This window comes from Scaptodrosophila lebanonensis, unplaced genomic scaffold (genome assembly GCF_003285725.1).
Source record: "Scaptodrosophila lebanonensis strain 11010-0011.00,11010-0021.00 unplaced genomic scaffold, SlebRS2 tig00000080-arrow-pilon, whole genome shotgun sequence".
NCBI classification, from domain to species: Eukaryota; Metazoa; Arthropoda; class Insecta; order Diptera; family Drosophilidae; genus Scaptodrosophila; species Scaptodrosophila lebanonensis.
The window spans coordinates 4,541,923-4,561,742 of record NW_022060561.1 but is presented as its reverse complement, the minus strand read 5'-3'; the positions used below and the strand labels follow the sequence as shown (position 1 = coordinate 4,561,742).

Below are 19,820 nucleotides of genomic sequence, written 5' to 3'. Positions count from 1 at the left end.
ACGTATGCATCGGCATTTGTTGGAATCTGCGGTGTTTTAGCAACAACTAACAGAAAGGTGTAATAAATATGGGCTTGTGTGGCGCCTATTAGTTAGCCTAATTTACATTTAGTTAATTATCCACGCTAGAAGGCATATAACGCTCAACAAATGACGTATCAGCCTCGCACGTTTGTGTTGCTGCTGCTTTTTTTGGCACTTGTTGCAGGAAGCGCGGCAAAAACGAAAGCTTCAGCGGTACAAGAAGACATCGCAGAGTACAAGGACTTTAAGAAGCTGCTGCGCACTAAAAACAATGTGCTGGTAATATATGTGGCCAGTCCTAAAGCGGCCGGTGCCGAATTGAAGGTGTTTCGTGAGGCTGCCGAGGGGGTGCGCGGCACGGGGACGATGGTGTATGTAGATTGTGGTCAACAGGAGCGGAAAAAGCTGTGCAAAAAGCTAAAAATAACACCCGACCCGTATACGTTGAAACACTACAAGGACGGCGACTATCACAAGGACTATGACCGACAGTTGAGCGTGGCCTCGATGGTTACATTTATGCGCGACCCTTCCGGCGACTTGCCCTGGGAAGAGGATCCAGCGGGCTCTGACGTGCTACACTTTACAGATGCAGCCGCATTCAGTAAACACCTGCGTAAGGATATTCGACCAATGTTGGTGATGTTCCACGTGCCCTGGTGTGGATTTTGCAAGCGCATGAAACCGGACTATGCGAAGGCAGCCAGTGAGCTAAAAGCTAAGGGCGGTTACTTGCTGGCCGCCATGAATGTGGAACGACAGGAGAATGCGCCCATACGAAAGTTGTTTAACATTACAGGTAAATTTGCAGATTGACGTTTTAGTTCGCCTTTGCTTAAGTTATCTTTTCCGGTAGGTTTTCCCACCTTAATTTACTTTGAGAATGGAAAATTACGATTTACCTACGAGGGTGAGAATACCAAGGACGCTCTGGTTGATTTCATGTTAAATCCCAATGCCAAGCCCACACCAAAGCCCAAGGAGCCCGAATGGTCAGAGGATAGCAGCTCAGAAATTGCACATCTTACCGCGGACAGCTTCGAAGCGACACTGAAGGATGAACCATCCGTACTGGTCATGTTCTATGCACCCTGGTGTGGTCACTGCAAACGTATGAAACCCGAATACGAGAAGGCGGCGTTGGAACTTAAGCAGAGTCGAGTGCCTGGAATGTTAGCCGCCCTTGATGCCACCAAGGAACAGGCCATAGCAGAGAAATATAAAGTGAAAGGCTATCCAACAGTTAAGTTCTTTGCCCATGGGGTCTTCAAATTCGATGTGAATGTGCGTGAGGCTTCGAAAATAGTTGAATTCATGCGTGATCCCACGGAGCCACCGCCACCACCGCCGCCGGAAAAAAGCTGGGAGGAGGAAGAGCAAACCGAGGTGCTTTTCCTGAACGATGAAACATTCGCAACAACACTTAAACGAAAAAAGCATGTTCTCGTCATGTTCTATGCACCTTGTGAGTATTCCAGCCGAATTTGCAGAAAAATAATAGTACTTTATTGAATTTTCTAAACCCCTTACAGGGTGTGGTCATTGTAAGCACACCAAGCCGGAATTTACGGCGGCTGCGAATGCCCTGCAGGATGATCCGCGCGTTGCTTTTGCGGCCGTGGATTGCACTCAACACTCTACACTATGCGCCAAATATAATGTGCGCGGCTATCCCACCATATTGTATTTCTCCTACCTCAAAACTAAGCTAGAATATAATGGCGGTCGCACCACCAAGGACTTCATTGCCTATGTGAACAATCCGCCCAGCGCCACGGACCACAGCGAACTGTGATCCCTGAACTCGAGATTTTGAAGTGGTCTCCAGAATCTCACTAATACTATAAACTGCTCTGAAATCTCTAACGTTGATATTTGTATAAAAAAAAAGTGTATTAATTTAGCAATAGCTTTACAATATTAGCGTTTTTGAAATAAACTTAACAATTTTAAAAACGTGAATTTTTTCCAAAAATTCATAAAATTTATGTTTTAAAATGGGCTTCGGACCAATTAATAATTAAAAAATAAATATAATTTGTAACATACAACTATTAACGATTTGTTGGCTCAAAATATAGATATTGAACATTTATTTACCGATTTCTCCATACAAATCCGGTACAATATAGTTGAGATATTCGGGATTACTAATTGGTAAATTTTATTACTGTTCCGCTGCGGCCAAATGAAAGAAGTCTGATGTTTTGTATATTGTATTTACAGGTGTGTAATTTCAAAAATGTCCTATATATGCAGTTCTAACAGCGTTTCGCACTTAATTTCTGACTATTTATATATTATTTAACAATGTATTGAATTTAATTTCGATATTTCTTGAGCCGTTACGGGTCAAATGCCACCAGTTGCGAATGCCTTTTATTGCACCTTCCGATGTGTTTGAAAAACAATTGCTTTTTTAAATAATTAAAAATAGACACAGGCATTCAGATGTTGGAAAAACTTGTTAAAATTAAAACGCTGTCTAACTTCTAAATACAATATAAGAACGAAAGGTGAGGAACGGCTCTAATGTTTTCGATTGCTATCCATTATCGCTAATATGTTTGTAAAGTGTTATTAGATTATTTGGCGTAGGTGCTGCTGTTGATGATGGAGCCTGTTCAGTTCAGCGACCACGCTGGCCACTGTCGGTGTCATCAGACAGTTTGGGGCGGCGATGCCTTTTGAGACTTCCCAGCCAGCTGGCCCGTTGGGCATTCGCTGTGTATTCGTCATTGATTAGCGCAAAGCTATTGAACATGTCCTTCATCTTGAGGGCTCGCGAGCACGCGTAGTTCTTGGTGGCCACATACATTTTTGTGAGAAATTCGGGCATTTGCTTTTGCGTCACCCAGGATTTAATGTTTTGCGGTATTGGTATGCCGGGATCATCGTAATAGGTGAGTATGAAGTGCAATCCGGGCTCGTGAAAGCTCCGAAACGGTTTGATCACCATCAGGCTCCAGTAGTCCGTCACACGCACTTTGCCCGAGAAGGCGGGATACGAATTATGCTTAGCCCCGCGACTACATATGAGTATGACCTTGCGTGCGTCGTCCTTGATGAAGCGTCGACAGTAAACATAATCCCGATTAGCGAATAGACGCGGCCATTGCATCTCCCAATATATCAAATGCGAATTACTTCCAGGCACTGGATCCTCGCTTATCAGCTCTAGTCGGAGCGCCGTGTCATCCCATTGCCGTCTATAGTCCAGATCCGTTTGCACGTGCAAAAAGTCATCTGCTGTGATGTCATCGAAGCGCGCATACACCTTGTAGGAGTACATGGAGGTACGCTCCTCGCGCCGCCAGATGGAGAACTCATTTTTGCTGAAATACGGCTCCCACGTGTGTTCATCCTCCGCTTGTATGCGCACTGTCCCCACCGGCGAGCCCTCTTTGTCAAGATCCAGCGGCACCTGGCAGTTCCGTATGCTTCCCGCGTCCGGTAATTGTTCCTTAGCCGGATCATTTACCTTCGGTTCAGGTGCACCACCGGCTGGAATGCTGGCGCCATCCTTTTTGCAACGCCTGTTACCCAGCAGACAGTAGCAGTACTTCATCTTCTTGGCCGCGCAACGGTCGCAGATTTGGTTCATTGGTAGGGTATTTATGAATTCAATATCGCGCCGGCATACATCAAAATTGGCCAAATCAAGGCGCTCCTTGTTCCAATCGAAGCCATCGCTGCCCAACTGTTTCATGTTCAGACCCATAATGCCGACGGCACTGAGCATGAACCCCCGCAGAGGTGGCTGCAGCTCACGCCGGTAATAGGCGCGCCACAACTGTTTCAGCCCTTGTGAGCCGTAGACCGATTGATAAAAGCTCACGAGTTGCTGCAATCGTCGGGAGCGTTGCGCAAATATTGATTCGCATTGATAGGACCATGCGCGCAGCGTGTCCTTCGATTGATTTTTAATGGCTGATACGAATCGATTCAGTAGCATGACGGCCGGCTAATTGAATTGATTGCTTCTGTTGTTGTTGTTGTTGCTGCTGTTTGGGGCTGCACTGCTTGGGCTTGCATAACACCTGCTCGACGCTGGCGCTGGCGTTGACGACAACGACAGCGACGGCTTACTAAAGTGTCTGTTTTCCTTTTCTTCTTGCTGTGAGAAAATATCCGCCGCATTAATTTAGACACTCGCTCGATATTTGTCACATTTGCGTTTTTAACCTGCTGAATTTTGTTTCAAACTGTACGTGTATGTGAATATTGTGTATGAAATTTGGTGTCAAGCTTTCCAAAATGCGCGAGTTTATCTTAAATTTTCTGGTTAATTCACAACGGCCCCATTTTCACCACTAAGTCCAATAAGAAAAACGTGCAACGTGCAGCAAACTGCTGTTTATGTGTTGTTGCTACTGCCGTTATGTAGTTGTATCTATGTGTGTGTGTGAGTGTGTTCTAAACGATTGAAAGATAACACAGCTGTTGTGTCGAACAATTGTACTCAGTTAGTATCGATAGATTTGAAACGCTTAGACGTCTGTAATAGCTGCTACCGTCTAGGGACGTTGCTCAACACAGTTAGACTCTCGTGGTTAGTTGGGGTGATTCGCGGGTGGCTAGGAAATAAATGGATTTGATGTGTAAAATTAGGTAGCATATAAAAGGTGGAATAACAAAAATATCACAGGATGTCCACGCGGCGGCAGCGAATAAAAGGCCTGGCCAATTTGTCATTGGTGAAGCGCAAGGCACGCAAACAGGAAACACCAGCGCAAGGTACTGAGACGCAAGAAAAACAAGAGAACGTTGCGGATGCAGAATTAGAAGATGAGCAACAGCAAGAACTACAGTCCAAATCTGCAGACGACAGGTGTAGTTTACCAGACGCTGCAGAGGAAGACACGGTGGCGTTTAAAATGCCCGCAACTAGCTCTGGACACCTTGATGATGCCTTCCAATCCGACCTGGAAGACAATATCATACAAATGGACTTACAGAAGAGTTGCAGTGGCTATCCAATGTCGCCTAGCAAGGCACAGGCGCGACAACGTGTTCGTCCCACACCAGTGTTCGGGCAAAGGCGCAACAGTTTTGTGGGTTCGCCACTAGCTGGTGATTGCAGCGATGGCAGCAGCTTTCCTGATTATCAATCACCTGGCACGCCTACGCGACGTGAGCGCTATTTGAGTGGGTCTTCCATAACAGGCACCACTTCGCTGCAGCAAACATCACAGGGATCGCCCATGCCGCAATCCTCATACAAATATTTTCCACCTGTGATGAGTCCAGGCGTTGGACGCATACGCACTGAGTCAAGTTGCTCTGTATTATCGGATACATGCTCGCCGGGTGGCGGTAAGCAGCGCAAGATTGATGGTGGGGACAAATTGCAGCCACAGCAGCGCGTGAATGCACGAAGAGACTTTGAGACGCGTTTCGTCAACGGCGTGCCCGACAAGACCACATTTAAGATGTTTGACATGATCTATTACAACCCAGAAGCAAACCCCATGGAACAAAAACCAACGGTGACAACCATTAAGGCCGAAACGACAGCCACATTAGATGACGCTAAGCCAACAAAGCAACAGTTGCTTGTAGCCAAGACGGAAGCGGCTTTACCCGTACCTCAACTGAAGCTAGATGCCAATGGCGAAATGATCATTGATGAAAAGACGCTGGAGATCGAGACGACGGCTGAGGTGGAAGCACGAAAAGTTCTGGCCAACTCGTCCCTAATCCAAATGGATGAGACCACAGGGGACAATGGATTCTGGTTGCGACGCAAACGAACGCGCGGCTGGTCGGCCGAGGAAACGGTTCGCTTTTATCGCAGTCTGCAGATTATTGGCACCGATTTTTCACTAATGTGTGAAATGTTTCCCACACGAACCCGCCGTGATCTCAAGCTTAAATACAAGAAGGAAGAACGAGCCAATGGGCAGTTAATAAACAAGGCCCTTCTCTATCCCAAAGCTTTCAACATTCAGGAGCTAAAGGATCAATTGCAGAGGGAGGATGAGGAGAAGGCTGAAGCAGATAGAAAATGGAAGGAAATAGAAGCGGCCGAGGCGAAAGTAAAGGAAAAGGTAACCTGGCCTATTAAATATATTTTCTGTAATGGTTTTAAGGTGTTTTTTTCATTCATTATAGAGTTCCAGATCAAATGTGAGCAAAGCCTCACGAACGCTAAGTGATGGCGATGCGATTTACGAGAATGAGCATGTGACCAAGGCAAGGATGTCCAAGCACGTCTGGGCGAAGCGACGCACAGCATTAGCTTCCGAAGCAGTAAACGATGAGAACACAAAAGGAGCAGGTAAACGAAGGCGTCGCCAACGCACCACAGCAGAGCAAATTCCTCAGAAATCGAGTGAACCCACTTTACCGCCGTTTGCTTCGATTAAGCAGGAGTCCCGCGTAAAGACGGAACAAACAGTTTGTAGTGATAAGGAGCCAGAAGCACCACCACCACAGCTCCTACAACAGGAGCTTAATTCACTTTTAAGTGATGATGAAGAAGCTACGGCCGAAATTATGGCACCAGAAGCGCACCCGAACGTGGAGTCGGAACCAACAAAAGGGCAGAAACGGGAAAAGGTCGTTATCAATATGGACGATGGGGCACTCAACTATGTTAGCGATGTTGAGTCCACAACCACGGAGAACATGGCTACCGAAAAGAGCACAGGGCCTGTTACTCCTGCCTCTCCTGCCACAGGTTCAGCCACACCTGGAATCACAGAGCACGACATTGAACAAATTTTAATGGAATTGGGTGAGGGTTCATTAGTTTTGGTCTCCTCACTGGATGCTCAGAGCGAAGACCGTGTTATCAATGAGATTTATATGTATGACAAAGAGACTGGCGATCTAAGTGCCGAGCCCCTTGATATACCCGATCATATTGTCCAATGCATATTGACTGTAATGAGCTAGAGTCACATTAAAAGCGAAAAGCTGTATGCATTTTTTTTAGGTACGAAATGTTGTTGAGCATTTTTTTTATATAGAAAATAATGCATTTTGTTAAAATAAAATATGAAAGATCCTTGCTTTCTGAGTAAAACATAATTTTATGAATGCTCGTTCTTATATCACTAATTTCACATAAATGAGGGGTTTAATACTTTCAGATACATACATACATATGTAGAAAACTGACTACTGTAACATAATTTATTAATTGACGAACTCATGGGGAAAATAAAAATATTAAAGTATTTGAAATAAGTGTATAACTGTAATAGTAATACACTTGCTGTTAAAAAATTAAATTATTTGGCTGCTTGGCAAATGCAGTAATGCATTTCGTTAAAATAAAATATGAAAGATCCTTGCTTTCTGAGTAAAACATAATTTTATGAATGCTCGTTCTTATATCATTAATTTCACATAAATGCAGAGTTTAATACTTTCAGATATGTATTAAACTGACTACTGTAATATAATTTGGGGGGAAAATAAAAATATTAAAGTATTCGAAATATTTGTATAATTGTAGTACACTTGCTGTTAAAAAATTAAATTTTGTGGCTATTTTGCAAATGCAGTGCTGTTTAATTTCAAATTAAACTAGTTAGTGTTAGTCAACACTCACAGCAGTTCGGGCTGACAGCTGCTTGCACAGTAATTGTTGTCATAGTAGGAAAAGTTAGGTATTAAAGATATTTCGTAGCAAAATCATGGCACAAGTGCCCATTGCAATCGCCTCACACAAGCGACAGGTGTGCAGCTTGTACAAACGTGCCTTACGCAATCTAGAAGCTTGGTACGATCGCCGGTGAGTATCTTAATTGGCAACGGCAATAGCCTTTATTTGGTATTATATAATGTTGAGACACTGAACTTGCATCCTCGCGCCCGCCTCAGACATGTGTACCGTTATCGTGCTGTGCAGATGCGCGCCCGTTTCGATGAGAATCGCAACAAGGATTTAGCTGAAGGCATTAGACTGCTGGCCTGCGGTCAACAGGAACTGTTCCAAACAAAGCATTTCCAGCCGCGCACTTGTGAGTACTATTAGTTAAGGCCCATATTTAAATATACATACATATATTAATTATGATTCATCGATTCTAGTTGCCAACAGTGCTGGAGGCTGCGCCTTTGAGCGTGAGGTTATACCACCCGACTGGCTGCTAGACTATTGGCATCCATTGGAGAAAGCCCAATATCCCGAGTACTTTGCAAAGCGTGAGCAACGCAAGAAGGAATTTGTTGTTTGGTGGGAGAAACAGTATGGCAAGCCAGACCCTAAGGACTTGGGACACCATTAAATCAAACGAAATAACTTTATTAATTTAGTTCACCACAATTGGAATTTCCACGTGTGTTCCAAAGTAAAATAAACAATGAAATCGATTTTTCTCTATTGCATGCATTCTTCCCATATAATATTAGAAAACAAGCATTACATTGTAGCGATTTTATTCTTACGGACAATGGTTAAACTTACACTCTGGTCAGACGAACAAATGATTTGCCCAGAAGTCTGCCTAATTTTAGAATTTTAACGGTATTATGTGTTTACGGCTTCTCTTCACGAGTATGTATGAATGTGTGCATGTTCGTGTTTGTTTTGATAAAGCGATATTGGCAGAATCCACGATGATTAAGATAGGTGATCGCCTCCTGGTTGTTAGCCCCTCAGTTAAGCTCGTTATTTTCCAAGCGTGGACGTTTTTTGCTATTATTTCCGTTGGGCGTAGAATTAGTATTGTTGCTGCTTTCGTTGCCATGCTCGCGTTTTCGTTGTAGCGTCTTTTTGTCCCACTGTTGGGTAAGATAACGCAATAGCACACATCTCTTGTCCATAACAATCAATTGCTCCGACGGCACATCCTCGGTTGGCAAATAGATAGAAGCACGCTTCTGGGACGTTCGTATCCCGTGCTCGTGGCTTACATGCGAAAAATTGCTGGAATCATGGCAGGGCAGGCCCTTGAGAAACTCATTGACGCTAACAGACATTGTGGATGAATATTTTTGTTGTTGTTGTTGTAGTAATTTCACTGGTTGTGCTGTGCAGGTGTGAAATGCTTGCTTATGCTCGTTGTGCGTTGTACACTGCTTACGCAGCTAAATTAAAAACCCGTAGTTTAACGAATATATTTTTATTTATATTCTCCAAACATAAAACGGATGAAGTTTTAATACGTCTTCGCTTTTATTGTTCTTATTATTGAACGTGACGGACAGTGTTAAATAGTGTTGAAAAGTGAATATTGTGCAGCACTGTGATGCGACAGGCGCCAAGAATTAATATTCAAAACGTTAGATAAACTGAGCTTTATTATTGTTTGTATGAAGTAAAAAATACATATGGGATATATAAGATAAATTAGCTGCGATTATGGCGATTGCCATCGCCACGACGCACAACATCCTTGTACTCATCCATGCGCCTCATGCGTGCCAAGTACTCGGGGTCATCAATTTCCTCCTGCTCTTCGACGACTGCCTGTTCCTCATCCTCTTTTTCGTTGGGATCGCGTGCTGCGGCTATGGCTTGTGCTTGATTCATCTTGGCCACTTTCTCTTCATCGGGAAATATGCCATCTGCAACGCGCTGCTGATAGAACTCATCCACAGTCATAATCGGGAGACTTGGATAGCCTAAGCCAAAGACGGCTTTTTGTGTTGCATTGCGTGTTATGATAAAAGGTTGTAACGGCTTCGGCTTCGGTGCTTGCTGTTGCTGATGGTTGGCATAATGTTTATGATGATGATGATGTCCAGGGCCATGAGTGTGTCCGTTTCCTTGCGTAGGCTCTGCTACTGCTGGCCTCATGGAGCATGTGAATGAATCTGGTTCGCCAGTCGGTTCGTTCCCTGTCATGCGGTCCAAACGCATTTTTGCCATTTGTTTCATCATTCGCAAACTCTCAAGCTCCTGCTTGGCATCTATGATGCTTTTGTCCAAATATTTGAGGAAGAACTCTCTGCGCACCTCATCGTCAGCAGTTTTGCTTTTGACAGCAGTGCGCATGCGTGCCATGTACTCGTCGATTTCTTTCATCTTTCGATATTGAGCGATTTTGTCATTTCTATTGTATGCGGCCTCCAATAGTTCGCGATGTTCGCTCTTTTGCTGACCACCAGCAACTTGACTGTCTTCCTGTTTGGATTTGGGAGCTTCGCAAAGTTCGTATTCCTGACAGCGTTGTAAGTGATCCCTTTTCAAAGCAAATTAGTTGACTGGCAAATAACGAACTTTATAAAAACTCACTTGAAATAGATTTCGCCTAAGTCCAGGATTTCCAAGTCGTTAGGCTTGTTGATCTTGGTCGTCAGCTTGCCCAGAAAGTAGGGCAATAGCATGAATGGTAGGGATTCTGTGGACACCTCATCAATTAGCTCGTTGGCACTGAACATGGACACTTTATTGACAATAACGGTGGCTTCCTCAAAATGGCTCATAGCACTCTTAACTTTGTTCTAAATACACAAAGAAATTAAATTTCCCAGTTTTTAAGGCAACAAAGCTGCTCACCTGAAACTCGGTGCCATTAAATGGCAAATCTGTTACTTCGAGCTCGTCGAAGAGATTCCAACCACTTAAAAATATATCGAACAGCTTCCTTTCCTCACCGCTAGCTGCGGAGTTCGTATCGGCTTCAGCCATTTGTTTTTATTACAGTTAACTATATTTTTTCAGAATATGCGAGTCTGTCTTAATCAGCTGTTTCACATGAATTGCATATATATTATGATACGATAAAAGGGGCTACCAACTTTCGATACAAATAAATAATAGTGTTGCAAAGTGGATACTCAGATACAGTGTGGCCGATTGGTTTGCTTGAAAAAATGATGGAATATATTTCAATGCTTTTATTCAATTTTACAAAATAATTTAAACATTGTAAATTTGTTTAACGTTGTTGCTTTGTTCCTGATTTTGTGTGCTTAATGGAGCGAGAATTCCAAACCCAGACGCATCTTAGCCCTTGAGTGTGCTTTCCAGTTCATTGTTGGCCAAAAGCTCCTTAATTATGTCCAAGCCACCGATAAGTTCACCTTTTACATATACTTGTGGGTACGTGGGCCAGTCGGAGTAGGTCTTTAGGCCCTGGCGCACCTCTTCATCGGTTAGAATGTCGAAAGTTTCATATGGCAATCTATTGGAAAGTGATGCTATTAGATGAACTAAGAAACTGAATTAGGCCTACTTTGTTTCATTAACAATGCCGATAAGTTGCTTGGAGAAGCCACAACGCGGCGCGTTTCGATCTCCTTTCATGAAGATCATTAGAGGGGCCGTGTTAATAAGCGCCTTCAATCGGTCTTCGAGTGTTTGTCCAGTGGCAGCAGCTCGACTGGCGTTTTCAGCCAGCTTTTTTGACTTGTTTGTGATCTCTGCGATGTTCACACCTTCAACGCGATCAATGGCGGAACCACTCCTAAAAAATATAACTGTGGGTACGGCATCGATCTGGCATATGTACATGTAATTGAATAATCACGCAGATTAATATGACACAGCAACGACATTAAATTTACCTGATGTTTCATGGAAATCTCTGGGAATTGTTCGGCATTGAGTGTTACGAATTGCAACTTATCTCCTAGAAGTTTTGCCAGCTCTTCGAGGACATCTTTGACTTGGATACACTGTTCGGCCCACTCGGCGGCGAAAAGTGCGACAGTTGTTTTGTCATCGCTGTGTTCAGTTCAATTTAACGCCAATATATAACCCAATTTTTCACTTTTTGTACTATACCTGATGTATTTTTGGTACTCTTCGGCATTAGCTACAGTCAGGACGGGCATTTTGAAGAACTTTTGAAACTTTTTCTACATATAATGTACAGCCAATTACATACATATATAAATTAACTCACGTTGTCAGCTGTTGCAATTTTCAAGTGCTCTTCAACGTCAAAATGGTGTCATTACACGTGCGCGACTTTTTGTGCACCAATATATAAATAATTGATAAAACGCAAGAAGCACAAGCCTTTCAAAATATAAATAATTATTGATATTGATATTATATTTAAATAAAAGGAAAATTTGGGATTTAGTGTCAATCGAGTGCCAGTGCTGTATAACTTATCGATTTATCGAGGCCGCCCAACACGTGCGCGCTTGCCTCTCTCTAGCGACCGCATTCAATACACACCGGAGGAATTTGCAAAAAAGCGCTGTAGTACGTATTGTTTCATTCAGAGTAAATAATGGTGACGCGCAAAAAGTCAATTAAACGTACGGCGGAGGTCGCTGCAATTGACAATAGCGTCGATAGCGATGATGGCGCGTCGCAACCCAAGGTTCCCAAGGAGTTGCTGGTAATAGCGCAGGAGGTAAAATTTGTGCGTGCCTTGGCTTGCAATGACCTGGTTAAACGGAATCGACAGTTACGCAAATTGCGTAAATGGTTCCAGCTGCGAGCACGCAGTTCCTTCCCCTTTACCGAGGATGATTTTATGCGTCTCTGGAAAGGCTTGTACTATAACATGTGGATGTCGGACAAGCCGTTAGTGCAAGAAGACCTAGCTGAGCAGTTGGGTCAAATGGTGGACAGCTTTAGTGGCAACACCGACTGCAGTTTGGCCTACTTTAGTGCATTTATGCGCACTATGTGTCAGGAGTGGTTTGGCATTGATCAATGGCGCATGGACAAGTTTTTAATGCTGGTACGTCGGATGCTGCGCTATATGCTGCGTCTGCTGAAGCAGAACAAATGGGCACCAGAGCTAATACAGACATTCAACACGGATATGGAAAAATCTGTGATGGCGGAGCAGCCTAAGTCACGTGGATTGACTATGCACTATATGGACATATTTTTTGAGGAGTTGGCAAAGGCGGCCAATGGCGAGATCACCTCGGCAGAGGTTAATCTCTTCCTGCGCCCATTCGTTTCCTATATGGGAACACAGCGCGATGCCAAGCTGACAGCCCAGTGTCGCACACGTGTACTCTATCATCTGCTATATCAAAGCGATTTGGGTCGAGAATACACCGACAAGTATAATGCTTGGAAAGATATGGGATTTCCCACTGCTTCCATCGATGACGTAGAAAAGCTTGATTCTGGCTTTGACGAAGAGGACGATGAAAACGAGCAGAGTAATGAACGCACTCTAACGCTAGATCCGCGGGCTGGTGATGTGGATGTGCACATGCCAGAGCTTCCTCTGAATGCTGATTGTGTGCTGGACGAGTTGCAGACACTGCTTCGTACGCATGAATATAATAGCAAGCGACGCAAGTCGCTACGCAAGCTACAACAGATCTTTGAGACATACAAGGGCGGAGAGTTTCCATTGGGCGTGCGCTCTATGCCTAAGGTTGAAGGTGAATCGTTGGGAGAAATGTTTAAAAAGAAAGTAATAGAGCTCAATGAAATGGAAGATGAGGTCTTTGGAACGGGTCGCAAACTCAAAAAGCTCAGCAAAGCCAAACGGAAGCGGTTGTTGCAGTCTATTAATTTCGAAGAGGTGGATGAGGACAATTATGACGAGATAATCGGCAAGGCGTTGTCGCCCGAGCTGGAAAAGCAAGCACAGCGCAATGCCAAGTTGCGTTCCACAATCAACAATGGCTGGCTGGTGGAACAGGTAGATGAGGCGGAACAAGAGAAGCCACAAGAGAACGAGCAGCCTACAGCCAAAAAAATAAAAAAGTCCAACGCAAAGCAGTCTACTGTCGAAACAAAAAAACAAAATCCAAGGAAGGAGCATGCAGACCAGAAGAGTGCAGAGCCAACTGTAGCAGCTAAGAAGCAAAAGAAATCCAAGCTAGACAAGGAGCAGGAGCCGAGCCAAGGAGCCGATATCACAACTGAAGCACAAACTAAGCCTACAACAAAATCAGAAAGCGACAAAACTGAAGTGGAAGCAATTACAAATGCCAAGGCCGCCAACGGCTGGGAAGCACCACTCGAGACCGGTGAGCTTGAGTATTTTGTGCCATCGCGCAAGCAGCAACTAAAGAGAGCCAACAATAGTCTGGTTCTTAATCCGGTCGCGGTTGCGGTCAAGTCCACACCAAAGGCAGCAACAACGGCTGCCACGGAACGCATCAAGTTTGCTACTCCATCGAGCAGCGGAAGCGCAAAGCGCGTGCGCATTGTTACAAAACGGAACAGCATCCATCCAACCAGCGACTATTTGCGTCAGCTGAAGCTATCGCCCCAGTTGCCATACGATGCTGATCGCCAACCTGGCAAGAGTGCCCTTAAGCCGCACGTCCTTCCCGGTCCCATAAATCCCAACTTCAAGGGCGCCAAGCTTTCGTTCAACGACACGCTGTGACACTTTCTGGCCTGGTTCGGAATATAATAATAAAAATTTTTAATCCGAAGATCTGATACTGATTAGCTAAATCTGGCCGGACGTACATGCGCCTCATAATTTTTAAATTGAGGGGTTTTCCCACTCGGCGGCATCTGCAACTGCAATCAAATAAACTCCGCAGCTGTAGTTGTAAATACATATATAAAGATGCGTACTATATATATATATATATACATATACTTGTATGTAATCGCATGTATTTTCCTAGATGTATATTTTTTTCGCTTGGAGGCCATTTTTCTATCCACCTTAGGTCTTTTTGAGTTAAGCACTGTAAACTGAAATAAATATATGTATACATATTGTATACCTGCACTCATCACTGTTTCATTTTGGTCTCACTTTATCTGTTAATAAAACAGAATGCAGTAGTCTGAGGCCAGTTAGCACTTCTCGCTACCTGAATTGTATTCTCGAGAGAAACTCTCACCCAGTTTCTCAATTATTCGTATCATTCACGAGCTCACTAGAAAAAATATGCAACCAATATTTCTACTATTAAAATATCTGCAAAGAAATAAAAGATTCAATACCTCAATAAAATATTAAATACTTAAATTTCTGTAAAGCCGCTGCAATCGTTTTATTTATTTATTTATTATTTCATAATTCTTTTGAACGCCGCAGCTACTTTGCCTTATAAGGCCGGGCCGGGCCAACTTTCTGTTTCTAATAATTTCCAGACTCTTGTATTCATACACCAGGCGCACATAAGTAAAGAGCAACAATGTAGCTGACATTTCAATTGTGAATGTACATGAAACGCAGTTGTTCACAATAATACGGTGCACTCCAAATTGTAAACAAACTGAAGTTGGTTGCACTTCAAATGTAAGTAATACGGTGCATTGCAAAAGTAAACAAATTGGGGCTCTCCTATTGGTTGCACTTCAAACGTAAACAAACACGATCCTTACGGTACATTGCGAAAAGTAAACAAAAATCAGCTGCTCAGTCTTAAATAAACAAACAATGCAGTTGCCTACTGCCCATTTATGTTCGCCTGGTAGATAGTGCGGATTTGTGCGTCGTTAAACGGCCAGCTCGGTCGGGTTGGGAAATTAATTTTTTCGGTTTTGCATATGAAATAGCTCCATTTCGTATATCCATACACCAGGCGAGCATAAGTGAACAGCTGGTAAATATGCCGGCTGTGAATTAAATTCTAAATGTAAACAAAACGAAAAGTAAACAAACTGAAGTTGGCTGCACATCTAAGGTAAACAAATTGGGGCACTCCTATTGGCTGCATTTGGAATGTAAACAACGCGATCCTTACGGTACATTGCGAAAAGTAAGCAAAAATCAGCTGCTCAGTCTTAAATAAAGAAGCAATGCCGTTGCCTACTGCCCATTTATGTTCGCCTGGTAGATAGTGCGGATTTGTGCGTCGTTAAACGGCCAGCTCGGTCGGGTTGGGAAATTAATTTTTTCGGTTTTGCATATGAAATAGCTCCATTTCGTATATCCATACACTAGGCGAGCATAAGTGAACAGCTGGTAAATATGCCGGCTGTGAATTAAATTCTAAATGTTAACAAAACGAAAAGTAAACAAACTGAAGTTGGCTTCACATCAAATGTAAACAAATTGGGGCACTCCTATTGGCTGCATTTGGAATGTAAACAACGCGATCCTTGCGGTGCATTGCGAAACGTCAACAAACTGAAGTTGGCTGCACATCAAATGTAAACAAATTGGGGCACTCCTATTGGCTGCATTTGGAATGTAAACAGCGCGATCCTTACGGTACATTGCGAAAAGTAAGCAAAAATCAGCCGCTCAGTCTTAAATAAAGAAGCAATGCCGTTGCCTACTGCCCATTTATGTTCGCCTGATAAAGAGTGGCCCAAGAGCTGTTAAAACGCCAATTTGAAATTAATTTTTTCTGCTTTTTTTTTAGATTTGTGCGACTTGCGGGTGCAAACTAGCGGTTAATTTTGTCGTACGAGAAGCGTGGAGGAGTGTTCTAAATAAATGCAATTGGTGCTTATTCAGTCGATCATGTATACTTACCATATCCATTATAATAAAAAAATTGCATTATTTCCTTCCGAAGTCATTGTATGATTTATGCAAAGAACAACAACTAATCACACAATTACAATCACAATTATTGTTTGCTTATACGAAACGTATTTATTTGAAAAGCTAAAATTAATGTAAACTTTAATGTACTATATATTTATGCGCGGGTATGTTGTATAAAAATGTGAACATATACAAATTTGTTGGGTTGTTTGTTTTTTATACCCTGTACCCGTAGGGTAAAAAGGGTATATTAGGTTTGTGCAAAGTATGTAACATACAGAAGGACGCATCTCCGACCCCATAAAGTATATATATTCTTGATCAGCATGACGAGAGAAATCGATCTCGACATGTCCGTCCGTCTGTCCGTCCGTCTGTCCGTCCGTCTGTCCGTCCGTCTGGATGAACGCGAGGATCTCAGAAACTATAAAAGCTAGAATAACCAAAGTTGGCATCCAGATTCTCCTAGGTCCGAGTAAGGACGAGTTTATTATTTTTTTTAATTCCCCCCCCCCCCCCTTCCCCCTCTGCAGAATTTCGTCAATAGCGTCCACATTTCAAATGCTACCTAAACCAAACTGCACATAAACCAACTTGCACATATCATTTATATATAATTATCTACTGTTCAAAATTTTATTCAATTCGGTCAGTTCTAAGAAAAGTTATTAGCGAAACAAATTCTCGCCAGTACAACCCCCACAAACTGCAGCAACAAGTTCGCTCTGCTTCTTCCTCTTTTTGCTGCTGCTATGTGCGCATATAACTCAGTGACGGAAGTTTACCTGGGTACAGGGTATTAAACTGTCGGGCTTGCTCGACTGTAGCGTTCTCTCTTGTTTTCTATTAATAAAATTAGTTCCTCATAAAATTGTATACATATAAGTGTGTTTTATTTGGTTAATGAAAATAAATAAATTTTAATTATTGACATTATTTCTCAAAACAATTTTCCATGCTTTTATACTTTGTCAACATTTTATATTAAAGTGCTTACAATTGTTATCTTGAGCAATAATGCGTATTTAAAAATTTATTATTTATTTCAATAAGTTAATCTAAATGTAAATATTTAAATTATTAAAAAAACATAGAATTTATGATATTTTTAAAATTTGGCTACATGTTTTATTGTAAATAAGTTAAATTAAATGCAAAATTCAAAATTCTTAAAGTACTTATGTATGTATATGTATTCGAGTATATCCTTGATTGGCATGACAAGGCATAGCCATGTCCGTTTCTCCGTCTCTCTGGATGAACGTCTGGATTTCGGAAATCGCTAAACCAAACATGGTAAGTGCTTAGACGCATAACGAGCATCGCCAGGATTTCTGAAACGGCTAATATAAATTAAAACTGTATTAGAAAAGTGGAAAACTTAAACTTAAAACTTAATTGAGTTGAAAAAACTGCCAATATGATGAGAGTTTAGGCCGCACGAGGTATAATCGATCAAAAATTGTTTGTCATGTTTTCATTACAACTTTGTTTATTGCATTTTTCCCCAACTTTGACTATTATTTATTAAATTTATATAATCATTCTACACAGAGGAGGTCGGTGTTGTTAATGTTATTATCAACAATTATTAGTTTATTATTTAAATGATTTTTATCAGCTTTTGATAGCAGCGCTAGAATTAATTTTTACAAATATGTATACAGCTTGAGAACTAAATTAAATTAAATTTAACCTCTACGTCATGTAGCTCTTAATTAGAAATCAGTTGCTTCATTTTATTTACTATTTTATCAGTAAGTGTGTTAGGTCTAGTAAAGTGTTTGAACTCCTTTGCTCGTGAATCGGGGCAAATAATATCTTTCGACGTATTGGAGGCATGTACTTATAGACATTATTATTTTATGGTAATATTATAAAGTATTATATATTGAAACCCATGTTAATATCACATATTTGTTGACACAATAATTTATAAATTAACAAATAAGTGATGCATATAAAGCAACAGGTGCCTTTCATTTAAATGCTGACTTAGAAATAAATAAAATAGGAACTGAATTGCAGTTCAAAATTTGTTTGAGCTAAACCAAATTTTTAAGATAAAACTCCTTTTGCATTGAGCTGAGTGGGAGTTAAAATTTGTCGCAGCTCTTGAGTTTCCTGAAATATTGCTCCACTTGCACTCAAATGAAATCAGTCTCTTGCTTTTGCTCTTCACAGCTCTTTATTGCAAGCGCATTGAGTTTATTATTTGCGCTCAAGAGCGCCGAGTGAGTTAAGGCGAATCGGATGCAGAGTGAGCCCCATACATGGACGCTAGGGTTCGCGAGCCTGTGAGCATAAATCTGAGTTACAGACTTAGTAGCAACATTGTTTGTCTCTTTATCTATGATTTCAAATAAACACAAAGATAAGGAGCTCAAATGTTATGCAGGCTGTTGGCTATAGCCTCTAATGCTGCTGCCCAAAACGTAAACATTAAATCAATTTTAAAATTTCGATTCGATTTCGATTTAATTATGAATGAAAGTGTTTTGAAAATAAAACATTAATTTTTAATATATACGTATAAAATGTGTAAAAAACCTACCCAGAAATAAATTTGAATAAAGTGTTTCTTAAATTACAAATACCTACTTCAAGACAAATAAAAAATGATACAAAATTATTAAAAAGTAATTAAATTGTGTCTGTTACAATTATTTTAAAATTTAAATTATAAAAAAAGGCAATGCTTAAATGTTGTTACGATTTAGAAAATAAAAAGATTTAAAAATTCTACTTTATTTCCAGTGAAAGTTTTTAATTTATTGTTTGATTTTAATTATGTTTTCAAGATGTTTGTAAGGTTTGATAAAAAGATGAAAGGTATAGCAATGAACTTATTTTGTTTTAAAATTTTTTTGTGAGATCAAACGTCTACCATTTATGATAACTAATTAGTGTTTTTATTATTTTTAAGTATAGTTGATTTATAGAAATTGAAAATTCGGCATAGAATGGTTGATAGAATTACAAGTATGTATGTATGTATGAAAGAAAGTATGTAAGAAATGTCTACCACCACACCATTTATTTAGACAGTACATGCACTCTTTAGCTTTTTTTCACCTTTTTACCAGTTACCTCAATTTACAGAATACATATAGTGTTTGTATCATGAAAAATGAACTTCCGATTCAGTTCGAAGAATGCAAATCGTACATTTTCATATTAATTGAAATGTTCACCGCAAAGTGCAAATAAATACACGAAAACACAACAAAAATGGCACAAACTCATGTCCAGAGCTTATGGATGAACGTGTGAGTGTGTGCGTGCGTGTGTGTGTGTGTGTAAATCGAAAACATAAATTGCATTTAGTTGTAGATTTTGTATAGCAACCACACAGCGTATGCGTAATAACATTTAATTTCCTTGAGGATAACATCTGTTAAAAGTGTTTGAACACGATTTAACAAATTAAGTTTTACATAACACCAGCAGGCACAGGACACTAGAACGGGCTACACTCCACCCCCACCCCCACCACCA

General features: G+C 41.4%; 8 protein-coding genes across 8 annotated transcripts; 4 read left to right on the top strand and 4 right to left on the bottom strand.

The window, feature by feature from the left end:
• The first annotated feature begins 8 nt into the window (after positions 1-8).
• On the top strand, positions 9-1,992 carry LOC115625844 (protein disulfide-isomerase A5). Its single transcript, XM_030521046.1, has 3 exons — positions 9-823; positions 881-1,489; positions 1,557-1,992. Exons 1-3 carry the CDS (start codon positions 151-153, stop codon positions 1,817-1,819), a joined length of 1,545 nt encoding a protein of 514 aa, XP_030376906.1. The 5' UTR covers positions 9-150; the 3' UTR covers positions 1,820-1,992.
• Positions 1,993-2,227: 235 nt separating this feature from the next.
• On the bottom strand, positions 2,228-4,412 carry LOC115625726. The gene has a single exon (XM_030520876.1). It carries the CDS (start codon positions 3,977-3,979, stop codon positions 2,654-2,656), a length of 1,326 nt encoding a protein of 441 aa, XP_030376736.1. The 5' UTR covers positions 3,980-4,412; the 3' UTR covers positions 2,228-2,653.
• A 124-nt stretch (positions 4,413-4,536) lies between these two features.
• Positions 4,537-7,011, top strand: LOC115625803 (transcription factor TFIIIB component B'' homolog). Its single transcript, XM_030520981.1, has 2 exons — positions 4,537-6,074; positions 6,139-7,011. Exons 1-2 carry the CDS (start codon positions 4,674-4,676, stop codon positions 6,922-6,924), a joined length of 2,187 nt encoding a protein of 728 aa, XP_030376841.1. The 5' UTR covers positions 4,537-4,673; the 3' UTR covers positions 6,925-7,011.
• A 597-nt stretch (positions 7,012-7,608) lies between these two features.
• LOC115625866 (NADH dehydrogenase [ubiquinone] 1 beta subcomplex subunit 9) lies at positions 7,609-8,359 on the top strand. Its single transcript, XM_030521077.1, has 3 exons — positions 7,609-7,768; positions 7,858-7,997; positions 8,068-8,359. The coding sequence occupies exons 1-3, from the start codon at positions 7,671-7,673 to the stop codon at positions 8,262-8,264; spliced, it is 435 nt and encodes a 144-aa protein (XP_030376937.1). The 5' UTR covers positions 7,609-7,670; the 3' UTR covers positions 8,265-8,359.
• Positions 8,360-8,398: 39 nt separating this feature from the next.
• Positions 8,399-9,142, bottom strand: LOC115625867 (DET1- and DDB1-associated protein 1). The gene has a single exon (XM_030521078.1). It carries the CDS (start codon positions 8,956-8,958, stop codon positions 8,635-8,637), a length of 324 nt encoding a protein of 107 aa, XP_030376938.1. The 5' UTR covers positions 8,959-9,142; the 3' UTR covers positions 8,399-8,634.
• A 104-nt stretch (positions 9,143-9,246) lies between these two features.
• Positions 9,247-10,707, bottom strand: LOC115625748 (immunoglobulin-binding protein 1). The gene is made up of 3 exons (XM_030520904.1): positions 10,481-10,707; positions 10,217-10,425; positions 9,247-10,163 (listed from the first exon to the last, which is right to left on the bottom strand). Exons 1-3 carry the CDS (start codon positions 10,610-10,612, stop codon positions 9,329-9,331), a joined length of 1,176 nt encoding a protein of 391 aa, XP_030376764.1. The 5' UTR covers positions 10,613-10,707; the 3' UTR covers positions 9,247-9,328.
• A 99-nt stretch (positions 10,708-10,806) lies between these two features.
• Positions 10,807-11,807, bottom strand: LOC115625749 (glutaredoxin 3). Its single transcript, XM_030520905.1, has 4 exons — positions 11,711-11,807; positions 11,491-11,650; positions 11,160-11,422; positions 10,807-11,108 (listed from the first exon to the last, which is right to left on the bottom strand). The coding sequence occupies exons 1-4, from the start codon at positions 11,758-11,760 to the stop codon at positions 10,931-10,933; spliced, it is 651 nt and encodes a 216-aa protein (XP_030376765.1). The 5' UTR covers positions 11,761-11,807; the 3' UTR covers positions 10,807-10,930.
• Positions 11,808-12,111: 304 nt separating this feature from the next.
• LOC115625737 (ribosomal RNA processing protein 1 homolog) lies at positions 12,112-14,490 on the top strand. The gene has a single exon (XM_030520890.1). It carries the CDS (start codon positions 12,168-12,170, stop codon positions 14,247-14,249), a length of 2,082 nt encoding a protein of 693 aa, XP_030376750.1. The 5' UTR covers positions 12,112-12,167; the 3' UTR covers positions 14,250-14,490.
• The last annotated feature ends 5,330 nt before the right edge of the window (positions 14,491-19,820 follow it).